Source organism: Dermacentor albipictus, chromosome 5, assembly GCF_038994185.2.
Source record: "Dermacentor albipictus isolate Rhodes 1998 colony chromosome 5, USDA_Dalb.pri_finalv2, whole genome shotgun sequence".
Classification (NCBI taxonomy): domain Eukaryota; kingdom Metazoa; phylum Arthropoda; class Arachnida; order Ixodida; family Ixodidae; genus Dermacentor; species Dermacentor albipictus.
Genome location: NC_091825.1, coordinates 167,727,131 through 167,742,277, shown reverse-complemented (window position 1 = coordinate 167,742,277; position 15,147 = coordinate 167,727,131). Strand labels below are relative to the sequence as shown.

Sequence of the window (15,147 nt, the reverse complement as noted above, 5' to 3'; positions counted from 1 at the left end):
GAAAGATTGCCGCTTCTGTGTCACGCCGTAAAGCTCCAGTCGCACTAGTGGCAAAATGTGCGCCGCGGGAGGGATTGGTCCTGGGCCGAATTTTCACCGCTTGCTGCGGCAGCAAGCGAGCCGCGAGTGGAGGAGACCAGTAAGAGTGGCCACAACAGTGTCATATATGCGAGGAACTGGTGTCAAGTGGACCCACCCAACCACACTATTTATACTCGCGTCTGGTTCAGCTGGGCCGCTTGTTTTGCACTATCGTTTGCTTACGTCAGCTCTCGCTCGTGCATTTTGGTTGGCTTGATTTGCTCTGGTTCATGCTTATTTTTATTTACAACGGCAAGTCTAAACCGAGACTTCCTGATGAAAAGGTTGTTGGGGACAGTGCACCATATCTGATTCTGTACAACAAGACAGACCTTGAATACAAGGACGCGAAGGCAACACTCAGTACTTCATTCTCCATGTCTTTTGAACACGACGACGCCACAACAGAAGGGAGCACACAAACATGATTACGATCAGTGGAAATAACTTTGTCATCTTGATAAGGCATTACTCATGTTAAGAATGCAGGACGAAGAACGTAAGCACAGTGCTGATCTGTCAGCATTCAAAGGGAAAAGCATGCAGACATGCAGAGGGAAGCACTGGCAGAGGCCCAGTACTGCCTCGGCAACTCCGTTTCTTCGGTTGCGTTCTTAGGTGGCAGAAGTGATTAGCACCATCCATCGAGCTGGCAGGAAAGCAAATCTGCTTCCCTCTCGCCGTTCCTCGCAACTATGCTCTCCTCGCCCTCCCTCTCAACTCCCTTGTAACTCCCTCACCGGTCTCCGCGCCGGCGCCGCCAGTGCCACTGGGCCGCAGGCGACTTGCTCTTTGAAGTTTCGTTTTCTGCCGTTATCAGGGGGGAAGCAAGCCTTGGCCAGCATGGGCAGTTTCATGGCCCTCACTGGCTGTGTGCTTGCATGCCGCGATATTTCACGACTAGCACTGTTCGTGCATCGTGCTATAGTGTACGGATACTTCAAGAACAAGTCCTTCTTTTAATTCGAGCAAATTTCCAAGCCCTTTCGAGTTCGAATTATCGAGATTCGACTGTATATGAACGTCTGGAAGAATTTTTTTTTATCGATAGAATTTTTGTTGAACAGAATCAAGTGGCCTTTTTTCCCTTGGAAACTAATGAATTAGTGACGCCATGTTGTACGGAATACCAATGAGGTTCTCAGTTTAATAGGGGACCTGTGTTTTGCAGCAATTTTTTATTTGTTGCATAGAAAGCCTTGCTTTCCAGCTTTTTTTTTTTTTCTCCAAAATGCGGATGGGCTATCTCAACTTTATGGCAGGTGGGTTATCCTAAGGCCAGTCTGCACGGCAGAGAAAAGGACCGTGCATTACTTGACTCACGTTGCCGGAGCCAGTGGTAAAGGGCAGGCACAGTCCGCTCTGTTTTATTGTCAGGTTCGACGCGATTTCCCACCTGTCAAAGATTCGACAATCTTCAGGGTCACGGCAAATTCGCGCGACACCCCCAACCCCTCCCCCCCTTTCTCTTCCCTTCCTTCGTTCATGTGCCGTCCACACAAATGCATACAACTGGATCATGACATTTTCGCACCCGCTGTGTAAATCCAAAGCTTATCGAGATGGATTGCTGGAAGCTACAAGACACCGATGTACGGCCACCATACAGTGTCACAGAGAGGGCGGCAGTGAACGACTTTGTTGTTGTGCTGTGCACTTACTTTCGTTGGGGAAGCGGTTGGCCGGCTTTCCAAGTATTGTGCAGCTGCTGTGAATAGATGTGTGTCAATTTGGCACCAAACCAAAACTTTAGCCACCGACGCCCATTGAAGCAGTGCCATTAGGATAATGGCCTAGGCACAGTTGCCATGACGAAAATTCACCGCTGGCCGATGAGGTAACGGGTCGCAAGCCATCGCAGAATGCTTGCTGCTAATACTTTATAGGGGTGGCTCATCATGTGATCGATCCCGAGGTTTCACGTGCGGGTTAGATTGACGGCTGTTGAAGTGGCTTGAAGTTTGTCGCTGCTTATTCAACACAATTGGTGCCTAATCTACCCAATCTTTGCACTCTATAAATTACACGCTGGTTATGTTTCCGTTCCTTCTGTCCGTGTCGCATTCTCATTTCGATCCGTCCTATTGACCCTGACAAACCTTGTGCAGGCCAATGCAGTGCTGTTCTGCAAATTGCGGCGTTTGGGTGCTGTGTGTCTGACCCCCGCACTGGGCCGACGTCGGGGAACACTCGCAGTTACAAAGTCCGCTACCATGTCAGCCGGGGTGGCGCATCCGTGGTTGTGCTCAGCGGTCTTTTTGTGGTGAAAACGAAGTGAAATGCTTGCTTTAGACAGCATCGAGAACTAAAGGCTCTAGGGTGCATGCGACACTGGGCGGCTCTCTGCACCGAATATATCAAATATTCGAGAAATAGAATACTAGTAGATTTTCGATTCGATTCGGTGATGTTTGATATTCACACCCCCTCGCCTTTCTTTTTTCCTGTATCGGGTAATTTTTTAAATCCATTAAGGTTTAGGCTTGTTGGTGAAGCGCATCTAATGCTGATTAGTGCAAACACCCACTGGTTTGTACGTCTGTATCGGGTGTTTGCGCTGTTCAGTTTCTGAAATGGTCCAGTGCTTTCCGGACTTGCAGCTTAGGAAACAGGCAATTTTGTTCCTCTATCTGAACAAGATTTCAGAGCCGAGACACTATGGCCATATTTGTTGGCACAATTATGTTAATTTCAAAATTTTTGACTGTGTTCTTTGCATGTCTGCTTTCATTGTGCTGACACAACAAGGGTATTGTAAGTAAATAGTCTGCTGGTAGAATTAACCTGTTCTTGAAGTGAATGGGAATTTTCAAGGGAAGGCTGTCACTGTGTGACAGACATAGGAAAATGGAAATTGTATAAAAACGCCTTCAACGGAAAGGACATAAGTGATGAATGAAAGGGAAAAACTGTAGTTCATTCAAAAGTAGCATTCTGAGGAACCTGCGTGGGGCTCATTTTGTTGTCTGGCTCTTGGGTGGATGACAATTTTTCCCTTAAATGATACTTGCTGTATAGGTATTGTTTTGAGCCCCATGTAGATCATACTCTGCATCAGCATATTACGAGTGCTTGTTTTGTGTAAAATGCATTTGGGTTGTTGTGAACCTCTGGAATAGTCTTTTACTTTTTCATTCAAGGCCACGTGTTACCGTCCAGCAAACGTCTTCGCTCTTGGCGGTGTCTTCAAAAAAGACCCATCAGCGTTCCCTGTCAGATGCCACTGGTGAGCCCCTTGACCTTTATTACAGCTTTTAATATATGTAATAGAAATGAAATTAGTGCTGGGACTTGTTTGTGCTCAAAACTTATTTTTCATTCTTTAACTGACAGTAGTGACAGCCGCTACTGCCATGCATGAGACAACGCATTGGGGGATTTTGGAGAATACATTTAAGCGAATAAAGATAGGAACTGAGTGAGTTGGTGAGGAAAACAGCATTCAGTGCAGTTCAGAATGAATGTTTGTTCAAGACAGAGCGGCCGAAAATTTAATATATTTCTGCCACTACACATAATTTGTCGATATCGGTAATGTGATCTGTGTTATAGTCACTAATGGATAGATTAATCAAAAATTTAGAGGGCATCTTGTAATCACAACGTTTAAACCAGCCAGCATGCTAAGCTTACCCATATGTTAGAAATCACCTAACCACTTCATTGTGATCAAAACTGTTATACACAAAAATATTTTACCTGCGTGCATACATGAAAGTAAAATTTGGGGTAGTTAATTGTACTGTATGAAAGGCTAAACAAAAGTTGAGATGCTTGTTGACTTGCATTGTTTTCCCAAACACTGAAGGAGTGTGGCAGTACTGGCCACAATCAATTTTTTGGACATACCCGGTAATTTGGATGCCACGAACGGCACCTCCACGTACCCCTTAGAGCCAATGTATAAGAATGTCTGAAATTTTGATTATGAAATCCTTTGCTATCCGATTTTCCGGTCTTCTGTCTGTGACCGCAGGTCTGAATTGGCATTAATCGAAACCACCACCACTGCTATTTTGATTATCTTCCAGGCTTGATACAGCACTCGCATGCCAATCCGCTGGCAGCGTAACCACTGCAGCAATGCTAGGCCTAGTTGCTTCAAAGTTCGTTGCCAAGATTCCTGCTGTTCGGTGCCATGTGTTTCATTGAAAATATTTTCCACCTTCAGCAATGATACCAACTTCGCCTTTGTCATTCTTATTGATGGTTTCAAAGTGTGGAAAGTGCATAATGTGTAAAGTTGCACAATTCAAGCTTCCGAAAGTCAACTTCACCACAATACAGTGTTGTTACGTGGTCAAGCATATGCACTGTACCGTGGTGATGCATATTAAAAGTGGCATGACGCCAGTGTCACGAGAAATAGTCTGTATTCCTTAGTTTACGCACACATGCACTGGTGTAAGATGTGTGCCTAGTGAAAGTTTCATTGCCACAAAGTCCTGTCCCATGTCTGCTGCATCTGCTTTAAAAGAAACAGCACAGCTCACCAACATTACTGTAAAATTTAGATCTCGATGTTTCCTCGCCAGCCTGTTTGTGAGATTATGCAAAGGAGTTTGCTCAATGTCGAACCAAGTCAGTGCATAGCATAAAGCCAGACTTTGACCCCGGCTACTGTCAGATAGAGCGACAGCTTTCTTCAAACAAACTGTACCAGTCATGTAGAATTTTTTTAGCCTTCTTGGCACAACACACACTAAGGCCAGCAAATGTCTGGAAGTTGAGTATTATTGGTTGTTAACAGGGCTTCTCCAGAATGTGTGTGTGTGTTAGTGTGCCTGGCATGGCGAAAGTGCACAGATGTGTAGTAGTACAGGTGATTCACGTCAACCCTCTGGTTTTGCATATTTTTCTTATGAACTGATTGAATTGCCATATTTAGATAATTAGATTCAGTGCCATTCCACTCTGTGAAGGTGGAGACTAGCAAAGCTGTTTAGGACACGACGTGAGGTGACCCAGAATATTGAACAAAGGTACAAACATGTTTATTGTCCTAATCTGTGGTCATTGTGGCAATATAGGTATGCACACACATTCATGTATCACCTCTGTTATTAAATGTCTGTCACATGAGACAATAATTGGCTCATACCACCGTAAACATGGCCTCCCCATTACGACAACAGAAGAGAAGTGAAATTCTACGATGGAAGGATGAGCAGCAATGGAGCCAGCTGGGGAAGATGACGCTCGAGCCATTGCTGATGATGGTACCGTATTTACTCGCATAATGATCGCACATTTTTGTCAGAAAAATTGATGCAAATAAATTGATGCAAATTCAGGGGTGTGATCATTACGCGGGTTAAATTTCGCATGAAAAGAAAAAAATTTCATCCTGCGTTGGCTGCGGGACACCAAAACAAAAATGGCGGCCGGCGGAGCAAGCCGAACGCACTAAATGCGATTTTTTTTTTTTCTCGTGAGTACATTACATGCATTGAAATAGTTTCTTACGTATCAGTAATGAATAATATTGCTAATATCGGCAAGTATGCGGCAATAACAGAGCCATGTCCACTTTGAGGGGACAAAAACGGAGATGGGCGCGCTTAGCTGCCAGTGACATAGAAACACATGGCCGGCATGCTGCGGAAACTGCGCCATCTATCTTCACTACTATCCTAATACGTCATGTTTCCGCTAAGGGTGGGTGAATATCTTAGCTGTGTTACAAGCATCGGCATATGAATAGGGTACACTTCTAACGTATCAATGTAAACGTGGCTACTATCATTGCCGCTTGCGATTTGTTGCGTTCCCATGAGTGCAGACGAGAAAAATCGAAAGGCACCCTTTATATTGTTGTTGACCAAAACCATTATGAAGCCTACAAATAATAAAGGCAAGTTTGGTGTACCTCTTTTTCTCATGGAAGTGCGGAAACTGATGAAAGTAATAAAATGGGGCATCTACTTAAGAATGTTTGGTGCGTGCAGACCACTTGGTTTGTCTTGAAGAGTCATTTGCGTAGCATTCGACAGATGGTAAGCGCAATCATTATTAGCTAAACTTGGCACACGACATATCGCTGCGGCAAGTTCGGGGTGCGATTGCACGGGAAATACAAAAAAATCAAATTTTGACGACGAAATTCAGGGGTGCGATCATTACGTGGGTGCGATCATTATGCGAGCAAATACGGTAGTTTTTTGATGATGGAGCCACCTGTGGAAGAAGATGCCGACGAACATGCGAGCAGTGTTTGTGAAGCCCTGTGCATCTTCCTGCGCGAGACAAAACAAATTGCATTTAAAATTCTTCTAAATACTTATAATGTTCACAAAATATCTAGTTGAATTTTTGATTATTCATACCTGTAACATTAGACACTTTAAATCCAATTTGCAAGATACTTATTTCATTTCACCCTAAATTATTAAAAAATGCCAATAGTTCCTTCACCGCCTGATTCATGGCCAGTCCCCCAGAGTGGGTTACACCATTTCATTAGGGAACAAGAACAAGTGGCACTAGCGCCAAGAATTTTTAAACTCCTTTTTGAACAAGTACAAAACATTTTTTTTGAAAGCATCTGTTCTTACCCTTGTGCCTGGGACCCCTTTGGATCCCATGTGTGACGAGGGTAGTTCGAAGGCACAGTACAGCTCCCCCAGCCCACAGGGGTATGTGCCATTGAGGTGTGACCCTTTCTGCACTATCACGAGGATCGACCCGCATGATTTGTTTTTGTAAACGTCTCGGACACATTCTTTTTCCAGGTCTTAGCTATAGACAGCTTTGCTGTAAGAACTTAGCATATTTTTGGCACTATTTCGAAACCTTGTACTTAATGTGGGTCGAAAGAAGTGTTTCAAATAAAGCATTGGAAGCATTTTTGGACTTCTGAACTAAGTTGAACCATGACCTCCAAGATTGGTGCTCGCCGGCTGGTTTTACTCCGGTTGTCGCCATTTGCCACGCTCCCCAGCAAAAAAGTGTCATGTGCCGCAGGCACTCGGCTACCCCGAAAGGACACTGTTAGCCTAGGTGTAGGCACTAGCGGAGGCCACAGTAGAAAGCATACCACGCGAGATCTTGGCGTGCGCATTGGCTCTTTTCTCACGTTTTGCAGAGCGTTTTTGCAGCGAAGGGAAAGGAGCAGTTCCTAGATCTTCCAAATGCATTTATTTTTTTGTTTATTTATTTATTTACAAATACTGCAGGCCCTATTCGGGCCCAAGCAAGAGTGGTTACATCAATAGTAACAAACAAGGCTGGAAATAATAATAAAAAAAATAGAATACAGAACAATAATAAAGATATATAAAATATGATATACAGGAACATCAGCCTTTGAAATTTAGACTTATCAACATAAATACGATATAGGAAGAACAGTTGTAGTTTGCAACTCAATAACAAGTGCTGACAAACCATGTACACACAACAGGTCACTCAATACAGCATTTTCACCTAATTTTATTACAAAACACAGACAATGATTAATTAATTTCTTTCCCTATCTGCATGCTATTAATCAAAAGAAAAACCATTCACAAGATGAACGAACAATTGTGTGGTATTAGCGCTAACTATTTCTTGTGGTAATTTATTCCACAATGAAATAGCATGAGGAAACAGGGAATATTAATGCGTGCTAAGGTGACTGAATGGTTGCCTAACTGTTTTGTTGTGTTGTGTACGGGCAAAGCGTATTGACGGCTCGGTTATGTGACGTTCACGCTGTATGTTAAAGTGACCATGGTAAAGCTGATAGATAAATTTTAATCTGGATACCATTCTGCGATGATCGAGTTTTTTCACCTTCGCTTTATCGCGAAGAACTGATACGCTCGAGAAGCGCAAATAGGTAGAATAGATGAACCTCAAGGCCATGTTCTGCACCCTTTCTATATTTTTAATTAAATATTGCTGATACGGACTCCAGATTAGGTCCGCATATTCTAATTTTGGCCTAATGAGAGCTTTGTATGCTGTTAACTTTACAGCAGGTGATGCATGACGTAGTTTTCGTTTTAAAAATGCCAGCTTTTTCAGTGCGTTACTGCAAACATTATCTATATGGGGTTCCCAACTCAAATTACTTGCGAGTGTAACAACCAAATACTTCACCTGGTTAGTTTTTTTAATATAAGCATTTTTAAGGGTGTAAGCAAATTGTAAAGGTTCTTTTTTGTTACTAAATGTTATGCTTGCCGTTTTCAAAGTATTGAGTTTCAAGCCCCATTTATCACACCACGCACTGATTGAATGCAATGCATCATTTAGTCTGACTTGATCAGCGTGTTGATTTATGCTGGAATAAAGGACACAATCATCTGCAAACAGTCGGATCTTTACAGGAGGTTGCACTGAAAAATAGATATCGTTGATATAGACCAGAAACAACAATGGACCGAGCACCGACCCTTGTGGTACTCCTGAGTGTACAGTCGCGGACAGAATAAAATGGACCACGGGATCTCCGAAAACGTTAAATTCCCGAGCAGCCTGTAGCAGTAACCAGTAAAACTGCCCACGACAGCGTTGTTAGCATATTCTAGTCGAGGTCCAAAATGCAAATACCAGATTGCGTTGTGAGGTTGCGGAGATATTCAGCTTTTTCTTAGATTTCATGGTCCATAATATTCTGTCCGCGACTGTACATCTAGTGTATCAGAGATGCAATCGTTAACGGCCACGTATTGTTTCCTTGAAGCTAAGTAACATGCTATCCAGCGAACAGTGTTGTCTTCAATACCAATAGCATGCAGTTTAGTTACTAAATCATCATGTGGAACAACGTCGAACGCTTTTGAAAAGTCTAAAAACACTGCGTCAATCTGACCCTTCAAATTTAGGGAATTTACGAAATCATCGGTTATCTCGGCTAGCTGAGTTGCAGTGGACAGACCGGACCTAAAGCCATGTTGATTGTCATGAAGCAGTTGGTTATTTTCTAGATGTATCATAATCGCCTTAAATATAATATGTTCTAACATCTTACAAATTGTGGATGTTAGGGAAACTGGTCTGTAGTTGTTCAATTCTAATGGTGATCCAGTCTTGTAAATTGGGACTATCCTTGCAGAGCGCCTGTCATCGGGTATCACACAAGATTCTAACGAGACTGTATATATTTTATACAAATACTCTGCTACCCAGTCGCATATCTGTTAAGAAACACGTTTGATATTTCGTCAGGACCGGGTGATTTTTTTATATCAAGTGTACGCAAAAGGTTAAGAATGCCCTTTTTGCTTAAGTTTACTTCAGGCATCGGTTCAAGAAGTGCATAAGATGGCAAATGTGCGTGTGACGCCGTCAGCGTGAAAACAGACTGGAAGAATGCGTTGAATTTTTCAGAAATTATGGAGGGGTCATCGATGATTATGCCCGATTCTTTTATTTCTGTGATACCGCTTTTATCTTTAGACAAATAACGCCAAAATTTTTTGGGTTGTTCTAACATGAAAGAGGACAGAGTGCAGGAAAAAAATTGGTTTCTTGCTGCGTGCACTTTTTCCTGAAATGTTTGTACAAGACTTGGAAGCTGTTGTTTGTCACCACGTTTACGACAGGGTTTAATCTTGCGTATTAGACGAATCAAATCACGATTCATCCATGGGTAGTCCCTGTTGACACGTTTCTTCTTTAAAGGCACATAACTGCACTCACAATGAAATATCATTTCTTTAAAACATGACCATAACTCCTTAACATCTCTTATTTCATTAAAATATGGGAACATGGATTCCATATAGCTGACTACTGCATTGTCATCCGCATGCGTGTAGTCCCTGATAAAAATGTCAGAAGGCTTGACGGGTGATCGTGAGCCAGAAATAGGACATGTTAACACGAGTAACTTATGATCAGATATCCCATCTCTGATACTAACAGAGCAGTTTGGGAACGAACTGCTTGCAAACGCAAGGTCAAGAATAGAAGAAGAATTGGAAATCCTGGTAGTTCCGGAAACAAGTTGTTTTAAGGAAAAGGTAAACGCAGTTAGTAGTAGAGGCTCAGCATTTTTAGAATCCTTGCCATCATGGGAAAGACTGGACCAATTAATGCCGGGTAAGTTGAAATCGCCAGTGATAAGGATGTTTGAACTTGAATTGGTATTTCGCAGCAAGTAATCATATAGTGCTTCTATATACTCAGGGGGAGCATTCGAAGGACGATAGACACCACCCAAAGTTATATTCTTATCGAAAAATTTCAATTTGCACCATCTGCTTTCGTGATTGTTGATACCATCTAAGCGAGTAAATTTAATGTTGTTTTTTATCGCAATTGCAACTCCGCCAACACGTGATCCTCTGTCTCTACGGATTAGCGTGTAGGAAGATGGAACTATTTCAGTATTTTGCACACCTGAATGTAGCCAGGTTTCCGTAATCACTAAAACATGTGGCTGATAAGTCAAAATTACATCTTCAAGTAACTGTACCTTATTAAGAACACTGCGTGCATTGAGTGAAACAAGCCGGAGCGTCTTGCTAGACACTTGTCATTTCTTAGCGCTCTGACGGGTGGTCGCACGAGTGGACTGAGAAGGCAACTGTTGGGATTTTGCAGACGCAGTGGATTGGGATAACTTTACTCTGCAATTTCTAAGTGTGTCCCATACATACAGCTTGCCATCGACTTTCAGCTTATCAAAAACGAGGGAAACTTTAGAACCACTGTCCTTTGCTTCAGCGGCAGACCGCCATAATTTCGCACGTATATCGCGAATCTTTTTAGAAAAGTCCTCCGAAATGGCTATTTCCGTACCTTTTAATTTGAAGCAGGAAGACAGAACCTTAGTTTTGTCGATGTAGTTATAAAACCTCAAAATAATAGGACGCGGGCGCTGTGTGTTGTTGGCGCCAATTCTGTGGATGCGCTCTATGGAATTGATTTCAACACCAAGGACGTTCTTGAAAATTTCTTCGTTTTCTTTCCGTTCCAGTTCTTTTGAGTCTTCTCCCTCTTTTTCTTTTACGCCATAAACCAAAATGTTGTTACGCCGACTTCTATTTTCGAGGTCTTCGACCTCGAAAGTAGAAGTCGGCGTAACAACATTGGCCTAATTTACGAAGGAAGGCACAGCAACTGCCCAATTTTCTGAAATTAGATCATTGTAATGACATGACGTGTTGATTGTGTTAGCATGTTGTTATTATATTCATGTCTGCTTCTTCGTAGCATAACATATGCTGATGTGAGAAGTAATAGGGGTGTTCTGGCATTCTGCTTTCTTCAAGAGATATATGGATGGAAATTGAGTTGATTGTGGTCGCTGATGCATTCTGTTATCCTCATCCCCTGAAACATAGCTTTATATTTAATCGCACTGATATTTGATGAGGTACAGACTAACCCGAGCAGGGTTACTTTCTGTGTTATAGGAAGCCCGTCTGAATGTTGAAGCAATTGGGGGTCATCAGCTGTCATCCCCATAGGTCGCTGTGCAATGAAGGCTGGCAGCTCTGAAAGATCTTTAAGTATTCAGACTTTGACACCTGCTTGTGGCTTATGTTCTTATATCTAATATTTGCGTTATTATCTATGTCTACACAAGTCATTCGTGTCTTTTGAATCCTGCACATGTTTCCGGAAGCTTAGCAAACCCAAATAGTGTCTACTGTCAGGCTAGTTGGTGCAGGTACAAGCCCACTTGTTACAATCCCAATTGCCATAGGAAAAACTGTCATAGGGAAACTGGTCACACCAGCCTGCTGGTTTGATGCCATCTTGAAATAGGAATTCCGGAGAGGGTACCCTATTCTCATTTGGATTTATTGTCACTGCGACCTTGCGAACTAAAGCACTGAGCTCAAAGGGGAAAGGAGGGTTGGTATGGCATAGGTCGGCAAACTAACTCATGAGTCCACTCATTCAGATTCACTCAAACTTACACTGACTTGCGAGTGTGAGGCTGGACGAGTAGAATGTTGGCGAGTCTGAGCCCGAGCGAAAAATAAATGTTGAGTGAGTTCTGATTATTTTTTTACTTCAGTCATTGTCCTATTTTTCGGACTCCCTAGGGACCACGAAAACATAACTCTAAAGGCCTGCCAGTATGCTTATTATGCGTATCGACGCTGGTACTGTGATAGGAGACGGCGGGTGCACGCATGTGTAATTAACAAAAACAGTATCCCTTGCCCCTTGCTACTTTTGGTACGCTTAACTGCAGTACATTGCGTATGCTTCACCGCGTAACACTGCTGTATTAAGGCGAAGCTGACTTTCGCGAACTGGCATTATGTAATGCGTCGTGCTTTCCGAGCTTCAAAGCCATTGGCAAGCATTGCTACCAGCAGATCATTGTTACAATTAAAAACACGGCACCAAAAAGCTAGAAACTTGGTAGCAAACTTTGAAGTAGCTAGGCCTAGCATTGTCACAGTTGGCTACACCTGCCAGCAAATCTGCATGCGAGAGTGCCGGTTCGAGGCGGCGAAATAATCAAACTGACAGTGGTGGTGGCTTCGATTAATGCCGTTTTGGGCCTGCATTCATGGCAAAAAAGTCAGGATCGGATGGCTGAAGGCTATTTGCGTCCGAAATTTCAGATGTTCTTATACATTGACTCCATGGGGTACGCGCTGGTGCGGCGAAGGTGTTCGAATTATCGGGCATGTTCGAAAGATTGGGCATCCGGAAAATTGGTCGTTGACTTTACATGGTGAATTTTGGAAAAAGCAATCACTAAAATCGTTGCAGCCACGGAAACGTCAAAAGCTTATTCAAGCAGCAAGCACCATACTTCAAACAACTGTATCAAGAGAAAAGAAGGGCCTGTCGCAAAGCTGTACACCTTGAGTCATCATTTCCAAATCGGTAAAAGCTCATGTAGCAGTGCAAAAGTATTCTTTTCTCGCCTCATATAAGCTGCTGCAACAGTACCAGAACTCCCAAAAGCCTTCCCAGCGCATGAATAGCCATTGGTCACGAGTGCCACGGAGGAGGAGCCGGCCACACCCACCTCTGAAATTACGTTCTCCCCATGTGATCGGGACGGCCGATGGAAAACCAGCCAGCGCATGCTAATTTCAGAGGCCATGGTTCAACTTAAGCAAATTTTGAATATAATGAAAGTACACTGTATGGTACTAATATTCATGCTCCTAAAAAGTGCATTCTGCTTTCTTCTAGGGAACACCAAACAAATTAAGCACAGAAACTTAAGCACAGACCATGGAATTAAGTTAGCAATACAATATGCAACAGTGCGGAAGGCCCCATATTGCCACAGCAGTGTCAGAAACAGCTCTGAGCGCTGTTCTGTTGTTAATTTTTTTAGGGATGGGTGAGCAGTAAATTTAGTTTAAAATTGTGTTTGAAGTGAATCGTAATTTGGTTGAACAATTTTGAATAGTATAGTTCATATACATTGCATACCATATATCTTGGTAAAGAAAAATGCAGGAGCATTTTGTGTAATTATGCTAATACAAATATGCAAATACCAATTTCTTGCCTTGGAAGTAAATAATTGTGGTCTTTGCATAAGACCTTGAGGCAAGAGCCAGAAGGAGAAAAAAAAGGGGAGGGGGGACCACTTTAGTTGCGTAGATGACAAGTTCATTTTCAGTGCTGCTATGCAGTTATTTTCATGCAAAAACGTAAGTCACAAATTTTTTTTTACAATGCATGCAGTACGGCTAGCAGTATAGAAAGTTAATTTACAGACTTTTGCTCAATGTTGTGGTTCAATACCAGTGGAACCTCGTTGATATGTTTTTGAATAGACTGTGAAAAAAAATTAAATATGTAACAGTGCGGAAGGCCCCATATTGCCACAAGTGTCAGAAACAGCTCTGAGCGCTGTTCTGTCGTTAATTTTGGTTGATACTCAATACCTGCCTGGAAACCCTGTGAAAAACTGTGGCACTGTTGCCCCATGTATATATAATTGGGTGTCAGAAAATAAAGGGGATCATTCGTGGAGTACGACTGGCTGGCTCTCTTCTTCATTGGCCCGTAGACTGCGATACCTCAAGCGCATGTATAGTTAGAGACGCATACTATAATCTCAGACAGTGGCCCCTTTTCACTTTTTTCCTCACTGCATAACATGGCTGTATAGCAGCAAAGCCGACTTTAGAAAGCTAGCAAAATCTACAATGCTTTGTGACACCCTTATAGGACTGACAATGGCGTACTTCCAGCACTTGGTACTTGTGAATTTGCCTCTGCACCGTAAGATGCGGGAACATTACAGAATGGCACTCAAATCAAATGGGAACATAATACATGTCTTAGGTCGGTACTGAAAAAATGCGACGTAGCATCTGGAAAAATGTAACAGGAAGAAACATGTAGTATTCTACTGTAAATTTTGTGATGTCATTGTCTGTGGGGGTGTTCCTCGTTTGCCCTTTGCATGGCTTGACGTGTGTCGCTTGTCACTGCAGTTCCATGAATCGCACAGGTTGCATGCGATTTTGACTGCAAGAACTGCGCAGTACCAGCAGTTCATTGTCGGTGTTTTGTACTTACTCACAAGCTTAATCTGTTCCACCCAGTAAGTGCACAAACTTAATGCAGACTGTATTTTGTGTAGACAATTCACACCGTGGCCTTCTACAGCTCTCGGTCTATCCCGTGCACGTAACCTTAACGGCAAATTTCACACGATGGTCCCAGCTAATTTTCGTCATGCCAACACAGCTTTGGCTGTTGTTAGGCTTGGCAGTCGCCATCTGCTTTGCTAGGTGGCGACTGAAGTTGTGGTTTGCTCAACAAGAAACATCGCCTAGGAAAGAAAGAATACTGGGGACAGCCATGAACGGCACAATTATTTAGATTTTCCTACACCATGCGCACCATTAATATCGGAATGATCGAGATGCCATACAATATCCGAAACTTTGACAATTGAAAAGTCTGTCAGCGGCATGGTGGCCCAGTGGTGGCTTCGTTATTGGCTTGTCCTGGCTATGAGCTGTGCCAATGTAACTTGCTCACCTGGAACTGAAACTTGATTGTATGTCTTCAAATTGATATTCATTGGTTCCAAATAATTAGAAAATTATGAGTACTGAAATTTGATACAAAGTTAATAATACTAAATAGCATAACATTTGATTGAATATCCAAAATATTGAATATTTG

At 42.7% G+C, this 15,147-nt stretch overlaps 1 protein-coding gene across 3 annotated transcripts in view; it reads left to right on the top strand.

Moving 5' to 3' along the window:
- fwd (phosphatidylinositol 4-kinase beta fwd) overlaps nucleotides 1–15,147 on the top strand; it is a 166,724-nt gene that overhangs the window by 31,259 nt on the left and 120,318 nt on the right. For all 3 annotated transcript variants that reach the window (XM_065434612.2, XM_065434611.2, XM_065434613.2), the window contains one exon: nucleotides 3,222–3,307. In XM_065434612.2, coding sequence (XP_065290684.2) covers nucleotides 3,222–3,307 — 86 coding nt within the window. The remainder of the gene's footprint in view (nucleotides 1–3,221; nucleotides 3,308–15,147) is intronic.